Raw genomic sequence first — 17,917 nt, forward strand, 5'->3', positions numbered from 1 at the left:
GAAATCATTAGTATATGTATTTATCAACATTCATCTGAATGTAAGACAGAGTAATAATATTTTATGAATATAAAATTAAAGGACCTGTATTTATCTTCAGCATTTCAATGTATGAAGGAGGTCCGGAATTCATTGGTATACACCAACTGCATGTGTAGTTGCATTGCCCTCTCCTGGTAAATCATGCTTTACTGCATGGTCTTCCAGTTTGGAGATGTTGGGTACCATTATGAGATCATCATTAATGCACCCTAAAACTGGACGAGGAGCCAGAGTATTGACACTGTATTTTCTGTATGCTTTTTTGTTGTTAGCACAGTAAATGCAAATTTTGTAAAATGCAGAAATTTGAGACAGTATGGGCTCTGTCAAAATTCGGTTTTGGCATCTCTGAAATGTCTTTGTAGAGTTCCTGCCCTTACCTTCTGGTTAACAGTTAGCTCCTTGAAAATAAGCTTTTCAGCTGACGTGTGCAAGAAAGTTGGTAATACTGTATCCAACTAAAGAAGATCTGTATATGCATCCATAATTTTAGGGAATCCAGATCTGTATCTGCTGTCTATTGGACATGTACTAGAACAGTGTTCTACATCAGACCTTTCTTGTAGTGTGCGATAAGAATTATAATATCTAAAATTCACACTTATTCAATTCAGAAGTTCAGGTTTTAGAAACAGAACTCAATGACTAGGGCTTTAGTGTGTCCTTGTGGAAGAGTTGCTAGAGGCAGGCAGGAAGGAGACCTTGTTCTGACAGAAAGATGGTAGCAAGTCAGCTAAAGGGCTGCCTCTGAAGCCTCCTTGGATCAATGATGACTTGCCTCCAACCAGCTTTGCCATCACTTTGATAAGATGTAGACAAGGACCTGAGAGATGCTTGCCACTGTAGGTTTCCTTTCCCTGAGCTTGCTAAAAGTAAATCTCACTTTGTTAGTGGTCAGTAGTTCAATGCTCAAGTTTCAAAGGCCACATGCAAAGGAAGTGAAACTTTTCTGTCACTGCGACTGTGAATAAGGGATCTTGTGGGGTGTTTGTGGGGGGCTCTTGGGATGCTGGATGCCTCCTTCCCCACCTGCCTGGCAAGGGGCTGAGGTGGTGTCTGACGGGAAGGGGGAAGTGATGCTAAGAAACCCCGTCTCTCTGTGTACTTTGGTGCATAGACAATAGCACATTTATGATTTGGATCTTTGACTTAAATGCACGCTGGTGGCAGAGAAGCCTTTTTTTTTCTTCTTCTTTTGCTGGGTAATAAATATCTACTATCAGTGCTGAGCTAGCAATCTGGCTGTCTTTTAACAGCTAATTTTTTTTTTATTTCAGGATGCCACAGAAAATCAGCTCTCTTAGTTGATTTGTAACTTATTTTTCTCATATTAAGTTCAGTTATTTATAATTATTGCTGAATACTTCTCTGTTGATTCAAGATGCGATGAATTTGTTTCATGCAGAAGACCTGAGCTCTGCCCATCTTCCTTGTAGTGAGAATGATGCCATCCGAAGATCTGCAATATATCCACTTAACAATGTCAACACAATATTGTTAGACAGGCTTCATATGTTTAAGAAGTGTTTGAGTTGATAAATGTGCATATTAATCAGCCAGCAGTGTGCTGTCTCTTGTGTCCTCAGGGCAACAGAATTATTGTATTCCACATCTTAGTTTTCTTAAACAAAGAGCCTGTCTGACTTGATTAGCCAAGAGGCACCTGAATATATTGACTTAAATATAGGAATTGTTTGACACAGACGTGTATATTCAGAAGTAGAAGTGCCTACTTAATCCTTTTACAGTGCTTAAAAAATGAGGGAGGGAAAGCAGTGAAATCTATGAAATGCACTGTATGCTGTAGCTGCCTTGCAGCACTTCAGCTATTTTTATATCTACGTTCATTGAAAAAAGCTTGCTTAAGCAAGAGAGAAAAGACTGGTAGATGCATTTAGTTAGGAGAGGACATGCAAGAGGAAGGAAGCTGTATTTCTGAGAAGATACAGAAAACGTGGGGGAGAAAAGAGCTTATGTCTTGTGGCACAAGAAGGCGATAGGGAACGCAGGATGATGCTATGGGCCAGGAAGGAAGGTGTCACAGTTACAGAGGGGAGTATTTGGACAGCAATCTTTGAGAAAGTTGTGTATTTCCCAAAACTGCAGCTAAAGAGAATCGGAAAGCAGCTCATTTAAGTACTAATTCTTAACCACCTTTTTTCTTCCCAATGTTTCTTCTCCACTGTCGTGCCAGCATTGATTCCAGAAGTTGGAAAAGGTTGTTGAGCTTTCGCTCATGTAGGGTAACGCGCTGAGCAGAGAAAGCTCATCCTGTGGAGTAACACAGGGAGTGTAGATTGGCCTTTGCTTGTTCAAGTTAAGCATAACTATGAAACGTGCACCAATAACCATGAATTTGTGAACCCCAATAAAAGCTTAATCTGAGTGCCCTTGCAAGACTACTCAGAGGGCTTTAAGACTGACAAATCTTCAGCAGCCTTGTTTCAACAAAAAAAATGGTGATAGTATTAACCTAAATGTGAAAAGGAATAACCCATGCAGGTTCTCATTTTGTTCTTGGGATTAGATTTGAGCGTGTGGTTTTTTTGGTTTAAATTTCTTCTATGATTTTTTAGCATATTGTAGAGATCTATAGTGGAAGTAAATGTAGAAATATTCCCAGCTGATGGTTGAACAGGAGACAACTGAGTGTTTTGACACTTAGGCAGTTGTGGGTGGCTGCCTGGGATTTCGAGGTAGGTGGGGTAACTGGATGCTTCTGTAGAAGTGCGGGAAGAGTTGGTCACGACTGTATGGACATTTAAAATGTCTCCTCTGAAGTCATCCATGGTGCTTTATAGACATAAATGAGTCAGTTCATGCTTTCTGAAGCTGTTTTCCAAGTTCTTTTCAGACTTGAACAGACTTATCAGCACCAGTTTGCATTTGGGTCATGCATGGAAGCTTATCTGTGTAAATGTAAAAGTTTAGCTCAGCTGTTTTTCCTCTTTTACATATAGATGCTTTTGATGTTCTGGGAGGGGCTGAGGTGCTGTTGGTCAGCCTTCCTTCTCTCTTAGGCAAAGTTTTGGGCAGTGTATTAAATCAAGCTTGGTTGTTGGTTCAACAACACCAAATTCTTAGCAGACCATGCATTGTGTTAAGGGAGAAGCTGCTTACTGAAAGCTCAGATAGTTGTCCTTTGATTTTCAGCTGATTTGGTGAGGCTGATAATTCCCTTTTAGCAACATTTAGATAATGTATTAAAGTCAAGAAAATTGTCGTTCTGATTAAGATTTGAGTTGAATAGTTGTTCAAAGATTGAGATTTCAGTGTAAGCCTCTCTTGAAGAACAGCAGTAGGCTTCTACACCTCCATTGTCAGGAATATGGTACGTGACTTTGTGTGTTTGTGTGTGTGTGAAGAAACCCAAAAGAGTAAGCGAAGCTGCTTATAGGACTAGTTGTGTGCTGGGTATGAGTTAGTTTCCTGGTGAAACACTTGCATAAAGTGTTTTGTCCCTTAGTTGCAGAGCTTGCCCGTCCTGGTAAATCCCTCTCTTCACAGTCAAAAACAACCCCACCTCTTTCTTTGATAACAACAAAAGTAAAACATTGTGGTTTCTTTTCGCTTTTTGTAGCAACAAAGAAGAGAACGGGAAGCTCGAAGGCAACAAGAGCGTGAGCAAAGGCGGAGAGAACAGGAAGAAAAAAGACGTCTGGAAGAAATGGAGAGGAGGCGTAAGGAAGAGGAAGAGAGAAGAAGAGCAGAGGAGGAAAAGAGGAGGGTAGAAAGGGAGCAGGTGAGTCCATGATACAGATATGTGTGCAATAGGTTTGTTTCTTCTGAATTCTAATTTAATTTTTTAAAAATTAATAAGCCTAAAGCAGCTTATAGGCAACCTAACACTGACCCTTTCATCTTTGCTGTCTCTGACAGCAAGTGCACTAACATAGATTGTAGGGCTTTATGGAAAATTCTGGCAGCTTCAATATTCCCTCAAAAAGAGAAGACTTGGTACGATACTCATTCTAAATTCAAATTGTGCCCGTGGGCTTGACTAAAAACCGTCAGAATTGGCGAAATCATCACTGGGGCTGAAAATTGTTTCTAGGCTTGTCTTGCTGGATGAGTGGTTCTTGCAGGACATGCCCCTGTTCAGAAGGCCTCCCAGAGAAGGGCACCTCTGTTGCGTGTCAGCTTCTGGCACCCAGAACTGGTCAGAGATTTGTCATAAACTTTGAATATTCTGAATTTGAGGTGGAACCTTTGAGCTGCAGAGGATTTTCCTCCCTAAAACTTTAAATACGCAATCTCTCTCTTTATCTATTTAAAATCAGCTCTAATAATGTATGCCAGTTCAGGCAGCAAGTATATCTTAACTTGTGTCAGTGTGCCCTTAGTACATTGAAAGGTGAGAAACCTTTTAAACTGTGAAATTCAGCTGCTGTATTTACGCATGAAATCTGCATGTTTTAAAATCCTTTAAAACCTTTAATCAGGGTGATAATCACAGTAATAATTACTATGCATGTACTGCAAAATACTGATCCCAAATAAAGGGCCAAGACCATTCTAGAGGCTGATGGTAAATTTCCCATTAACTTCAGGAATGCTGGTTTTGGCCTGATATACCTTAATTTTTTCTTATGTAAAGTCACTGTATTTGAGAGTATTTGATGATCATGTTACTGAGAAATTTTCTTGTGTTCATATATATTTCAAAGATTTTTGAGTCAAAGGAGAGAAGACTAACCAATGGGAATAAATATATGGAAAATCTCTAATTACAGCACAGCAATTTGCTTTTGGGCAGACACCGGGTATTCCCCCAGCTGCTTTTTAAACTGTTGAAATGCTAATTACGCACAGTGCCAATAATGACAAATGGTTAATTGATGTGGCCAAGCTGAACCATTCTGAATTATTTTTTTTTACAACAAAAGACATGCCCCCTCTTAGAATTTTTGTTAACTCAAACTATGGCTCAGCCAACGTGCGTAACAACAGTATAGTGTATCTCATCAGTCTGTCACAAGACTTTCTATAGCTCCCATCACTATATCACTGATCCATTAATTTCTTTATGCATACACTGTAAATGTGTGCGTGTGCTTGTGTGTGTGCGCATGCACATGTTACATACTTCCATTAATTGCATGATAGGATGTTACCAGCTTGGGTTTGGTGCTTGAGAGTTTGAGTTCTTCTAGGAGGTCAGACGAAGCAGCAGGTAAACCTCTCGACCTGTTGAGGCTGCGGGTGAAGAGACGGCTAGATCACAAGAGCAAGCGAGTTTGGTCTAATATCTGTTTCCTGGTGGATGTTTGTTTGTGTCATAACCATCGCATAATTCAGCAAGGCTGGCAGTGTCTGCTCAGGAGAAGCTTCTGGTGAGGGCAGCAGGGGAGACGGCAGGGCAGGTCCCATCTGCACTTGGCAGAGCCCTTCTAGGGGAGCTTGCTCCAGGTCTGCCTACACTACGCCTGGCTCTAGCTGTTGCTAACAGTTCATCGCACCAGTGCAACAAACTAATGTTTAATACAACTTGCATGTGACTTTGTGTTGGCTGTGTTGAGTCAGACTTGCTGTGTTTTAACTTTCCAAAACCTTCAAGTGCGTTTTGCTGCTTCTTGAAACCACTTCCAAAATACGTAAATGAGCTCTGGCCCATGCCGGCAACGTTTGCAGGAGTACAAATTTCAGAACGGAAGGGGCCAAAATCCGGTGCTCAGGAGGCAGGGCTTCCTAAATTGTTCTGCAGGCACTAATCCATCCTGAAGTGCGTTTCTCGTTAAAGCTGAACTGGGGAAGTAGCGTGTGGTGTTCCACCCAAGGGGTTCTGATGCATTCCTTTTGAATAAATTTATTGCTGGGTAATTTCTATGTGACAGGAGTATATCAGGCGACAGCTAGAAGAGGAGCAGCGGCACTTGGAAATTCTACAGCAGCAGCTGCTCCAGGAGCAGGCCATGTTACTGGTAAAGCACTGTATCTGTTTTGTTCAGTAGCTATAGGATCCATTTGTCCGGCCAGTCCTAGGCTTCCCTCAGTCGGGCACAGCTGCACTGACAGTATGACAACAAAGGAGCTTGATTAAAAGGCCATTTATGCTAGCATCGTGGGCTGACAGGCACATATGAGAAGTGCTGTATGGTCACACTGCTTTCTGGGCTGTAAGAGGAGGCTTTATGTTAAAGTGGAACAGTTCTAGTGTGGTGGTCGAGTTTCTGAACAGACCTTGGCATTCAGTGAAGAGCTAGAGTGCTTATGTTGCAGATCAAAAGCACACATGATATGTAAATCCACCCCGGGATACAATGGCCTAGTGTTGGTCTAAATCATTGTTTTATGAACTTTACACTGGATTTAGTATAACTAACTCTTTTTTTTTTTTTCCCGTTAGTAAAAAACAGTTTTGACATAACTCTTCAATCATGTCAAGCTTAGCAGTACACTTTCAACTTTCCCACCATGAGACACATGCCATATTGGTCTAACTTAGCTCTTGGTTACCCTTTAAAAATGACATAAATAAAAAACCCCACAAACACAACAACAACAACAACAACAACAGCCATAAAAGTGCATTTTTAATGGGATGGATGGGGACATGTCCACTGTACAGTCAATGTCATGTCTTAAACTACTCACGCGTTCTCTCAAAGGAATACAGATGGCGAGAGATGGAGGAACACCGGCAGGCGGAGCGACTCCAACGCCAGTTGCAACAGGAGCAAGCCTACCTCCTGTCACTGCAGCATGATCACAGGCGGCAGCAGCAGCAGCAGCAACAGCAGCAGCAACAGCAGCAGCAGCAAGAAAGAAATAAGCAAAGCTATCATACCCCTGAGCCAAAATCCCACTATGAGCCTGCTGAAAGAGCGCGTGAGGTAAGTCCTGCTTGCGGGCAAGAATCTGCTACCTGCTCTGCTGCCCCTGCCTGTTGGCATTGTGGTGACTGTGGTTCTGCTATAGTACGGTTGGAGGCCAAAGCGTCACTCATAAGGGGCAAGATATTTTAAAATGTTGCCTACTGGTTTCCAAACCCATGGGGTACTTCTGAGGGGGGTGGTTAGTAGATCGAGAGAGGTTCTCCTCCCCCTCTACTCTGCCCTGGTGAGGCTGCATCTGGAATATTGTGTCCAGTTCTGGGCCTCTCAGTTCAAGAAGGGCAAGGAACTGCTTGAGAGAGTCCAGCGCAGGGCCACAAAGATGATTAAGAGAGTGGAGCATCTCCCTTATGAGGAAAGGCTGAGGGAGCTGGGTCTCTTTAGCTTGGAGAAGAGGAGACTGAGGGGGGACCTCATTAATGTTTATAAATATGTAAAGGGTGACTGTCATGAGGATTGAGCCAGGCTCTTCTCAGTGGCATCCAATCATAGGACAAGGGGAAATGGATATAAGCTGGAACACAGGAGGTTCTGCTTAAACATGAGGAAGAACTTCTTCCCAGTAAGGGTAACAGAACACTGGAACAGGCTGTCCGGAGAGGTTGTGGAGTCTTCTTCTCTGGAGATGTTCAAAACCCGCCTGGACACATTCTTGTGTGATTTGATCTAGGTGGTCCTGCTCCGGCAGGGGGATTGGACTAGATGATCCTTTGAGGTCCCTTCCAATCCCTAACATTCTGTGATTCTGTCATTGTAGTTCAGAGTTTTGAGATATAAAGGGTGGAAAAAAATTCTGGAAAGTTGCAGACTGAGGGGACTTGATTTTGGAAGCGTCATGTCAGGAAGTTAATCTCATCTGCACTTCATCAGACATATTTTCATAGGAAGCATTGGTGCAGTTGGTGATCTGTGTCTCTGGCAAGTACTGGTGATTGGGAATTGGAAGGCAATTGGAAAGTAAGAGGAATGCTTGCACTCAGCACTTGTTTACACATTTTGTGCTTTAGTCTATGCTCTTGGAAATTTCCTTTTCATCAACACAAATCTGAATTTCATTAATTTCAGTTTTGAAGTGTTAAGTGTTGTTTTCTGAGATCACGTCCTGCTCTTAAGAAACTCTGTGGTGCTGCCTTCTTGGACTTTGGGTACTCGCAAGTCAATCTGAAATCATCAGAGTGCTATTTGTTTCCGAGAGCAGTCCCTTGTCTTCACTGGTCCACGAGTAACATTGCTCAGCAAGTAATTGCCTCTTTGATGCATACTTGGCTCTCTTTCAGTGATCTTATTCTTATGTTTCCCTTGAGCACCATACTGCCCACAAACCACTAGACTGGGCAATACTGGTCAAAGCTCTTAATGGCATTCATCACCAGCATGTGGGAACTAGGTAAATATATTTTGGAACAAGAACAAAAAAATCCTTGGGTCTATTGAACATGATAAAATAGCTTTCGGTCCACCTTCGGCCAGTAGCACTTCATTGTCTTTGAAGTATTGCTGTTTGGGCTTGATGAACACAAACTCATTTTCTTGTAGATGCTGCTGTCCAAATTCTTCATAAAACATGTTTATACTATCTCATCCATTCCTCTTGGTGGTTGAAGTATCTGGTATGTCTCTCTCTCTTAGGAGAAGTTCAGACTTGTCCGGTATGTGGTGGTGCAGGCATGGAACCAGCCCTTCTGTCCTTGTTGCATGTTCCTGGCCCGCCTTGGTGAAAGCGCAGTGCCAGTCCAGCACTCCTGTCCAGTCTGAAGGCTGGCTTTGGAGTGATGCAGAACCATATCTGTTCCTCATCTCCCATTTTCCTTTCAGAGCTGAAAAGGAGAGAAACTCCTGACTGTTCCAAGTGTTATGTCTTTTAGCAGAACTGCTGACTCAGCTATTTTTCTGTTAGAGTCTTTTCCTTTTGTGATTACTCTAGCTAGAAAGAGTAAAGTGAAGGCACAGAAGAATTGTGTTAGTAGTCAGATCTTCCCAGAGATTGCTGTGTAATATTCTTTTTAAAAAGTGTGATAGAATTATAGCCATAGTATCTAGGTGCCTGACAGTGGGAGCAACACCTGTTAATCTTAACAGCAGCCGTTAACTCTGATGTCATCCTTGGCATAAAATAGTGAATTGTAGTGAGTGTTCTGTGCCTCATACTTTCAGGCATGCTGCTCTCCAGAGAAAGTCTCTATTTACGGAGATGCTGACCATCAGGATGATAAGCCGAAGCGGACTAACTTTCCTGTTCTGGCAAAGTCTAATGGTGATTAGTTTTTTTCTCCTGTTGCAGTAGCAAGGAGGATATAAGGAAAATGACTTCTAAGATTGGCTCTGGGAAACAGCAGAGAGCTTAGAGCAAGAAATGAGACTTAACACCATTTTCTGGTCCAGACAGTCAGATGACTGGAACAGGGCCTGTTTCTATCCAGGAATACACTTGCTATCTCCTTCCCACTTTTTGCCTGGTTTTAATGTGGCTCATGCAGTTTGTGTGCTTTGTAGAAGAAACCTCCTATCATCTACAACTAGCGACATGAAAGCCGGTTCCTTCAGACAGAGGACTTGGGGCTTTTCCTTTTTCTATTCATAACAAGGAGTCTGGCCTGTTTTTTAAACTTTAATGGATGGGTCTGTGAAGTTGAACATAGTGGTGAAAATGATTGTATGGTGAAGATGCTTGCCTCCATTACTGTTGTACTTCCCAAGACATGGTGTATTTTATGTAAACCTGGCAGAAGCTTGTCTGCTTGTTCCCACAGGCAAACTGTTACTGTCCTCAAATTTTGGAAGGTGGAGGCAGGTTGAGTCTGTAAAGCAGCCCAGCTAAGGAGTCCTGGAAACTTGCCTCTGTCATGTCTTCTGACATGGATGTAAGAACAGCCAGTCACTCCGGACCATCACTGCTAGGGAACAATTAGGAAACCACCCCAATGGTGGTTTTGTGCTCGAGGCACAAGGGTTAAAGCAAATCTTGTGAGCAGAATCTCAACAAATGAAATCAGCGCAAGCTGCTAGTTTGATCTTTCTTTGACACTTTGATAAAGTGCTGCGAGTTTAGCGTTGCTCAGCAACAGCTACCCTGGCAAAAGCACACAAACTGCCCTGGTTCCAGCAATAGATAGTCTTAGGAAATGGGAAGATATGTCCTTTCTGCCTGGAGCCTCCCTCTGTCTCTTATCCTTCATGCCTTTGGCTTTGTTTGAAATGCTGCAGCCTTGGAAGAGGTGACGTTTCTGCATGGGGACCTCACTTGATGTTCTTTTGAGGACTGAGCACTTTCTGACTTAGTCTTCCCCTTGACAAGCTCTTGAGGTTAGTGTACAGTCACTTCTACACCTCCCCGAGAACCAGAATCAGGTTGCCGTGCTCTGCAGCCTGTGAGATCGTGATGGCACTGTGTAATAAGAGAGAGAACCACCAGTCATAGAATCATAGAATCATTAGGGCTGGAAGGGACCTTCAAAGGTCATCTAGTCCAACCCCCCTGCAAGGAACAGGGATATCTCCAACTAGATCAGGTTGCTCAGGGCCTTGTCCAACCTGGCCTTGAACGTCTCCAGGGATGGAGCATCCACCACCTCTCTGGGCAACCTGTTCCAGTGTTCTACCACTCTCATAGTAAAAAATTTTTTCCTAATATCCAACCTGAACCTACCTCCCTCTATTTTAAAACCATTACCCCTTGTCCTATCATAACTGGCCCTCCTGAACAGCCTCTCCCCATCTTTCCTGTAGGCCCCCTTGAGGTACTGGAAGACCGCTATAAGGTCACCCCGGAGCCTCCTCTTCTCCAGGCTGAACAGCCCCAACTCTTTCAGCCTGTCCTCATAGGAAAGGTGCTCCAGCCCTCTTATCATCTTCGTGGCCCTCCTCTGGACCCTCTCCAACTGGTCCATGTCCTTCTTATGTTGGGGACTCCAGAACTGGACGCAGTACTCCAAGTGAGGTCTCACGAGGGCAGAGTAGAGGGGGAGAATCACCTCCCTCGACCTGCTGGCCACGCTCCTCTTGATGCAGCCCAGGACGCGGTTGGCCTTCTGGGCCGCAAGAGCACATTGCCGGCTCATATTGAGCTTCTCGTCCACCAGTACTCCCAAGTCCTTCTCCTCAGGGCTGCTCTCGATCCAATCACCACCCAGTCTGTATTTATGCCTGGGATTGCCACGACCCAGATGTAGGACCTTGCATTTGGCCTGGTTAAACTTCATGAGGTTGGTACGGGCCCACCTCTTCAGCCTGTCAAGGTCCCTCTGGATGGCATCCCTCCCTTCCAGCGTGTCGACGGCACCACACAGCTTGGTGTCATCGGCGAACTTGCTGAGGGTGCACTCCATGCCACTGTCCACGCCACCGACAAAGATGTTGAAGAGGGCCGGGCCCAACACGGACCCCTGAGGGACGCCACTCGTGACCGGTCTCCACTTGGACATTGAGCCGTTGACCACTACTCTCTGAGTGCGGCCATTGAGCCAATTCCTTATCCACCGAGTGGTCCATCCATCAAACCCATGACTCTCTAATTTAGAGAGAAGAATGTCGTGCGGGACAGTGTCAAAAGCTTTGCACAAGTCCAGGTAGATGACATCCATTGGTCGACCCTTGTCCACCGATGCTGTCACCCCATCGTAAAAGGCCACCAAGTTGGTCAGTCCTACAATTTCATATCTAAAGCCTAATAGCCTCCAGTATTACCAGGTAGAGAAGCATATCCTATCTCTTCTTGCATTACCAAAGAGACAAGCACAAGAAAGCAGATAATCAAATACCACTGCTTGAGTAAGGTGAGTCACTACAGTAAGAAAGAGCAATGGGAGATGCGCTTTTATATTGTAAAGTTGTTTCTGTTTCCTTTTTCTTGTCTATGAAGAAAATACTGATGGATAGTAACTAATCCGGGCAGAAAGAAGCCCCATAATGGTCTTTCACATCCTACTGGCTGTTGTACCCTCTCTTCCTAGTATGGATTTTCCATATTGGCATACTTGCCGCATTGATGTAGTTCACTCTGTGCTGGTAAAAAAAACAAGTCCAAATGTATTTGGTTTCTTTATGGTAAAGGAAAAGTGGTACCCACCTTCGTATTTCTACTGTAATTGGTTTTATTGACTCCAGGCGTAATGTCCATTTATTTTGGTTTAGGTGGAGGAGAGATTTAGAAAAACTAATCAGGGCTCCCCTGAAGCACAGTCTAAGCAGATGGGCAAAGTGTTGGAGCCACCAGTGCCTTCAAGATCAGAGTCCTTTTCCAATGGAAACTCAGAACCTGCTCAGCCTGCCCTGCAGAGGCCAATGGAGCCCCAGGTAAGTGCCCAGGAAAATCTTGGTGAGCCTGAAGGAAATGCAGAAGTCTCAACATGTTTCCTTCAGATTTACAGATCTTGGCACTTAAAAAGTCTTATGTAAAGGGTAGCACTGTTACGCAAAGCAGCTTATTCAGTAGATTTATTCTTTGTCTATTTTTGCTTATTTTATTGATAAACTGATGGATTTGTGATTTTAGTGTTGGTTTTTACTTGTTTGGTATTTTTTTATTTTAATATTAGATCTAGATTAGAACTGTTTTATACTGTTATTATCTGTGCAGCAGTGGAATGAGGAGCTAGACACTGGTGACAGTTACAGTGTACTTTTACAATTTAGAATTTGATCTATGCAAGATACTACCAAAAATGGTGCTCAGGAAAGAAGTGAGCTTGCTTGACTTTTAAATTCTTGTGGGAAAAGCTAACTAAACAAGTGGTTTTTAATAGTATGAGCACTGCTTCGAAGAGATTTACAAAACATGACTAAGAAAAGCCAGTTTGTTGTCAGTAGGCTTACAGTTGCTAAATAGAGCACCGTACCACCCCTGGTAAATCAAAAAGGGGTTGAAACCACTGAGTTGTGTAGCTGCCATCATTCTAATGTTTTCTAATGAAAAGCCTCCAGATCTTGGTATCTGTATCTCATAGGAATTACAGCATGAATTTAAAAACTAGCCGTTGTCTAAAACTTAGACATAGCCCATAAATTCTGAGCAATTTAGATATGCTAAATTAAACAGTATAGTCTGCATTCAGTTCCTCTGTTTCCATGCAGAATTTTCTTCTCCCAAATTAAGTCTGTTGATGACAGTGCAAGCTAAAACCATCCCTGATTGTGACTAGGTATTGCAACTCTTTTGGGCAACAGGACAATTTGAGCAGACGGGAGAGTGGGAGAAATCAGGACAGAACTTCATCTCTTACTCATTAATTCCTGGCTTTAATTCAAACCTCTATGACTATTTCAAAATATTGGACTTGTATCTTCGTGCTCTCTGTGCCAATTACTTTTAAAGTCCGGGTCTTCCACTCATATTAAGGATAATCAGGCTCTTTGACAGCTGTGTCTATTAAAAGTGAGGAAGTAATAATCATACAAAAACAAATACAACCGGCCTACTGAAACCGGGATTGAAAGCAAAGTTTTGCTTAATTATTAGGTGTGAAAACAGTGTGTTCCTCAGTTTTGACCTTTCCTCCTCCTTAGTTTCAGAAATTAACTCTGAAATGCAGGTTTATGCACAAGGAGGGGGGAGTAGGCTGAAGGATCAATATGGAGTTCAGTGGAAATCCCAAGGGAGTTTTAACTCTGGAGTCACTGTTGTGCCTTCTTAGTATGTGTAATTGAATATGTGTGTGTACATGTGTGCTTAGTTTGTGTATAAATATGTATATATGTACACTATACAGTACATATATGGTGTAAGTATAATATGCATTGTACATATGTATACTGGATACAATATATATTATGGGGTTTTATATATATATTGCAATGACTGTAAAGGAATAAAGGCTTTTGTGTTACTGTCTTTCTCCAAAAGTTTGGAACTGTATCTAGTTCCTAAATTTACTAGATAACGTACAAGTCTGTTGGTTTGCACATCTTACAGCATTCTTTAATTTTATACATTTCTTCGATTGGATATCCACTTCAAATTTCCCAACCCACCAGTGCTACTGTGAGACTTGACCAAAGCCCATTGAAGACTGGCGAATAGAAAGCAGCTTCTGTCTTGAGTGGCCTTTGGACTCAGGCTCACGGTGTAGATATTAGATTCCCTTTCTTCTGGGCACCAGTGTATGTGTATGTGGAGAGCGTATCTCACAAAAAAATGCGTATGTGCTGTATTTTGAGTCTGTTACGTTCTTTGGGCGCTTGCCTTGCTTTTAAGTGCATCGATTCCACCCCACGCTTACCTAATGCCATAACCAATTTGTGTCTGCCCGCCCCACCTGCCTTTATTCTGTGTTAATTGGAAAGCCAGTTATACTGAGCGCATTGAATGTTTTATGTTTTGTTTTCTTGTAAGGTACAGTGGTCCCATCTGGCATCTCTCAAGAACAATGTTTCCCCTGTCTCGCGATCCCATTCCTTCAGTGACCCTTCTCCCAAATTTGCTCATCACCATCTTCGTTCCCAGGACCCATATCCACCTTCACGCAGTGAAGTGCTAAGTCAGAGTTCTGACTCTAAGTCGGAGGTACCCGACCCCACCCAAAAGGCTTGGGCTAGATCAGACAGTGACGAGGTGCCTCCAAGGGTAAGGAGTAGAAAGACAGATGTGTGCTTTTTTTATTATTATTTATTATGATTTTTTTAAGGATGTGATACCCTGGGCGCTGGGAAGACTGTGCCCTTATGCCTGCATTGGTAACAGTATTTTAGAAGGCAGACCATAATGTAGGTGTTCAGTCAATGGGTTAATGATAATCAACCTTAGAAATACAATATTGAAGCTTCATACAAAATTGGCAATTATTTGTAGAATGCAGCTATTTCAGAGAGACAATTTATTATGCAAAGTTAACAAATCATTACCATATTCAGGAAAGAATTTTAAATATCCCTGAGGTTATTGCTTGGAGCTAATTTTCCTCTTCATCTGTTAGCAACCCAAACTATGAATCATACACTTATTTAAAATTGAGATGAAACTGAACAAAAAGGAAACATTCAATATATTTTCTCCTCCTCTCCCTTCCCACCCCCCACTCCCATCCACTGGGATTTGCTTCTTCTGAGTATATTCTTGCTCCCCCACCAGTCTTTGCCTTCTGCTGATCCATTCCGGGCATTTGTTTGGTTCCCCTGAGCTTATTCTCCTAATTCTCATGCTGTTTCAGCAAATTGCTTTGTGCCTCCCCTGCTTCACTCAAAATGCCATATTCTTTTTAAATGTCTCAGTAGTTGGAGGGTAGCAGGGTATGTATGTGTTCGTGTGGCAACTATTAAACACTACTTAATGTTAAGACTAAGCTTTGGGTTCTCTTCAACTCTCTTCGAAATCTGAACAGCATCCCAACTAAGGCTCCTGGTTCTGTGGGTGTTTATTGCTTTTGGTCATTGATGCTAGCTTGGGCTTAGGATTAAGTGCTGTTAAAATCTTAAGGATATATTCTGTGGCAGGAGAGGTTTAATCTTCCTCTTTTCTCTCCTCTTCATGGGTTTAACATAACCTTTTTTCTCCCAAGGTACCTGTGAGAACAACGTCTCGATCACCAGTCCTGTCCCGCCGTGATTCTCCACTGCAGGGCAGTGGACAGCAAAATAACCAAGCAGGTCAAAGAAACTCCACGAGGTTTGTAAGCCTACGTGTCCTCCCCTTTCTTGCATTGGAAGGAAAAGGCTCACGGGGACCCTGGTGTTTCTAGAGAGCTTTCGACATTGTCTGTTGGACGTGAAAGGAAGATGAATTTGGGTCCCTTTTCAGTAGTGATTAATATTAACTTCCCTTGGTGTAGCACATGTGTCAACAAACACTGGCAAAATTTCTTCTTCCCTCTCCTCCTTTGAGTTGCCTGCGCTGTAACTTTTGCAATAATTTCAAAATATCCTTAGGTTTACTGAAAAAATGTGGCCATTCATTAACATGTTGCCTTTTGGTGCAGCAGGTCATCTTGGGCATACTGTGGGGATTACTGGCAGCAGAAGTGTTTGCAACATCTAAAGTGAAGAGATCTCAGAAACTTTCTGGCCTCTTGGCCAGAACCAAACTTTAAGAGGCGGAGAAGCATCCATGAGCTGTGACACAGAGTATCTGAGATCAGGAAGCGGGAGAGGAAGGGACCGCCTCCAGAGCTCAGCAGAGAATTGTGGACAGGTCACCCTGTCACCAGCTCACTGGACAGGGGTGAGGGTATTCTGAGAGGGGCAGGCAGTGCTGGCTTTTTGGCTTGTGCTTGGGTGGCCAGGACAGTTCTGAGCCAATATCAAACCTGCTCCATGCAGGCTGAGAGAACTGTCCACTTTAGGTAAGATACGTAAGAATGGCAGGTAGCCAGTTCCAAATAAAAAGAAGAGCTTACACCCACATAAGCTCTTTTTTTTTTTTTTTAACCATCCTAGATAAGGTAATAGGAATTTCTAAGGGAGCCACTGCTTGGATTGTGAAGCATCACTGGTGTCCTCAGCTCAGTGTTAAGTGCCCTTTCAGATGAGTTGTTTGTAGAACGCTGAAGGAAGAGTGATGTTTGAGTTGAGAAACAGGAATCTGCAACTGAAGTGCGTGACAAAGACTTTCTTCCCTCCCCTGATACAGCAATATAGAGCCTCGTCTGCTGTGGGAAAGGGTGGAGAAGCTCGTACCAAGACCGGGCAGTGGCAGTTCTTCAGGTTCAAGCAACTCTGGCTCACAGCCTGGCTCCCACCCTGGCTCTCAGAGTGGATCTGGAGAACGGTTCCGGATGAGATGTAAGTCCTTCCCCTACCCTTTGTAATGTTGTGTTTATAAATTTGTTGAGTCATGCAACACTCAATAATGAAGGATGATAAGCCTTATTGAAAAGACCTTTAGGCATGCGGTATCAAAGATGAGTTAGCTTCCAGTACCCCCCTTGGCTGTATGCCCTTCCTTGGGAAAGATGGTGGATGCAGAAGTTGTCGTGAAAGTGTTTCAGTGTTCTCTGATTCACGTTCAGTCACTGCTGCGTTTTCCCATGTGCAAACAGCCCAGTCTCCATGCTCTTATAGCTCCCTTCCTCCTATGTGCAAGGGCACCTCTTGATGCTTGTTGCCTGTCACCTCAGTGATTGCTGAAGGGGTGCAGACTGCTACGGATAGGTCTCAGCTGGGGTGCATTGGGTGCTGGAGCAGATTTTCCAGCTTGTGACCACACTCGAGTTACCTTCTTTGATTTACAACTGCGTGACAGTTTACTTTGGCTTCAGTCATAGGTCAGCTGCACCTATACAGATCACAGTTCATTATGTATTTTTGTGTAGTTCTTCAGGGACAATGTAGTAGTGAACCACTGAAATTTATGCCTTGCTGTCAAGCACTGCCTGGTAGCCTTCTCACCTCTCTTCCTCTCTCTGAAGTGAAGTAAGAAAACAGATTTTAGCTCCCTGCTTAATCTGTTTCATTCTGTATTCCTTTTGGGGTCTTGACACATGCAGCATCATCCAAATCAGAGGGTTCGCCATCGCAGCGTCATGAAAGTGCACCTAAAAAGCCTGAAGAGAAAAAGGAAGTCTTCAGACCTATCAAGCCCGCTGTAAGTTGCATCCATTTTCCCCTCTGCCCCCTCTCTTCCACTTAGGCTCATGAAATGTAGAGTGTGAGCTTCCATTCATGATGTCATTGGAATGAACTTTAGCTTGGATTGGAGTTTTTATCTCTGGGCCCAGCAGCATGTCCCGGCCTCTGCAATTGCCTGCACTCGTCACAGTACTTTAAACATTAGAATTTGCTCTGCTTCTGGAATTGCTCTCTGCTCTCTGGTCTTCTTCCTTCCTAACCTTTGCCTTTCTCTCTTTTCAATCCTGTGCTTCCTTCCTGGGGCTGGACCAATGATCATGAATTTGACCTGAATGTGCCAATGCGGGGCTGAATGGTGCAGGGAGAAGTGGTAAGACCTAAATTTCCGTGAAAGATTTCTGACATTTTCTTTATTTGACTGCTGTTACAGTTGTTTACAGCTCTTATGTCCAGTTGTATCTGGGGCATCATAGAGGGTTTTCACAGTATTTCCAACTTTCCGTAACTTTTTTCTCTTGCCATTATGATACCACACTAGCACCCAAATG

General features: G+C 43.2%; 1 protein-coding gene across 30 annotated transcripts in view; it reads left to right on the plus strand.

The window, feature by feature from the left end:
• The window catches only part of MAP4K4 (mitogen-activated protein kinase kinase kinase kinase 4), a 174,866-nt gene that overhangs the window by 133,611 nt on the left and 23,338 nt on the right, over positions 1-17,917 (plus strand). For 3 of the 30 annotated variants that reach the window (XM_086610173.1, XM_086610249.1, XM_086610257.1), the window contains exons 13-20: positions 3,623-3,784; positions 5,877-5,963; positions 6,651-6,875; positions 14,203-14,433; positions 15,365-15,471; positions 16,432-16,583; positions 17,288-17,385; positions 17,731-17,739. In XM_086610173.1, the coding sequence (XP_086466299.1) occupies positions 3,623-3,784; positions 5,877-5,963; positions 6,651-6,875; positions 14,203-14,433; positions 15,365-15,471; positions 16,432-16,583; positions 17,288-17,385; positions 17,731-17,739 (1,071 nt within the window). Of the gene's footprint in view, positions 1-3,622; positions 3,785-5,876; positions 5,964-6,650; positions 6,876-12,005; positions 12,168-14,202; positions 14,434-15,364; positions 15,472-16,431; positions 16,584-17,287; positions 17,386-17,730; positions 17,740-17,917 lie in introns of all 30 variants that reach the window. The other 27 variants (XM_086610312.1, XM_086610336.1, XM_086610350.1 and 24 more) reach the window with 16 other exon arrangements.

Source organism: Tauraco erythrolophus, chromosome 1, assembly GCF_009769465.1.
Source record: "Tauraco erythrolophus isolate bTauEry1 chromosome 1, bTauEry1.pri, whole genome shotgun sequence".
Lineage (NCBI taxonomy): Eukaryota > Metazoa > Chordata > Aves > Musophagiformes > Musophagidae > Tauraco > Tauraco erythrolophus.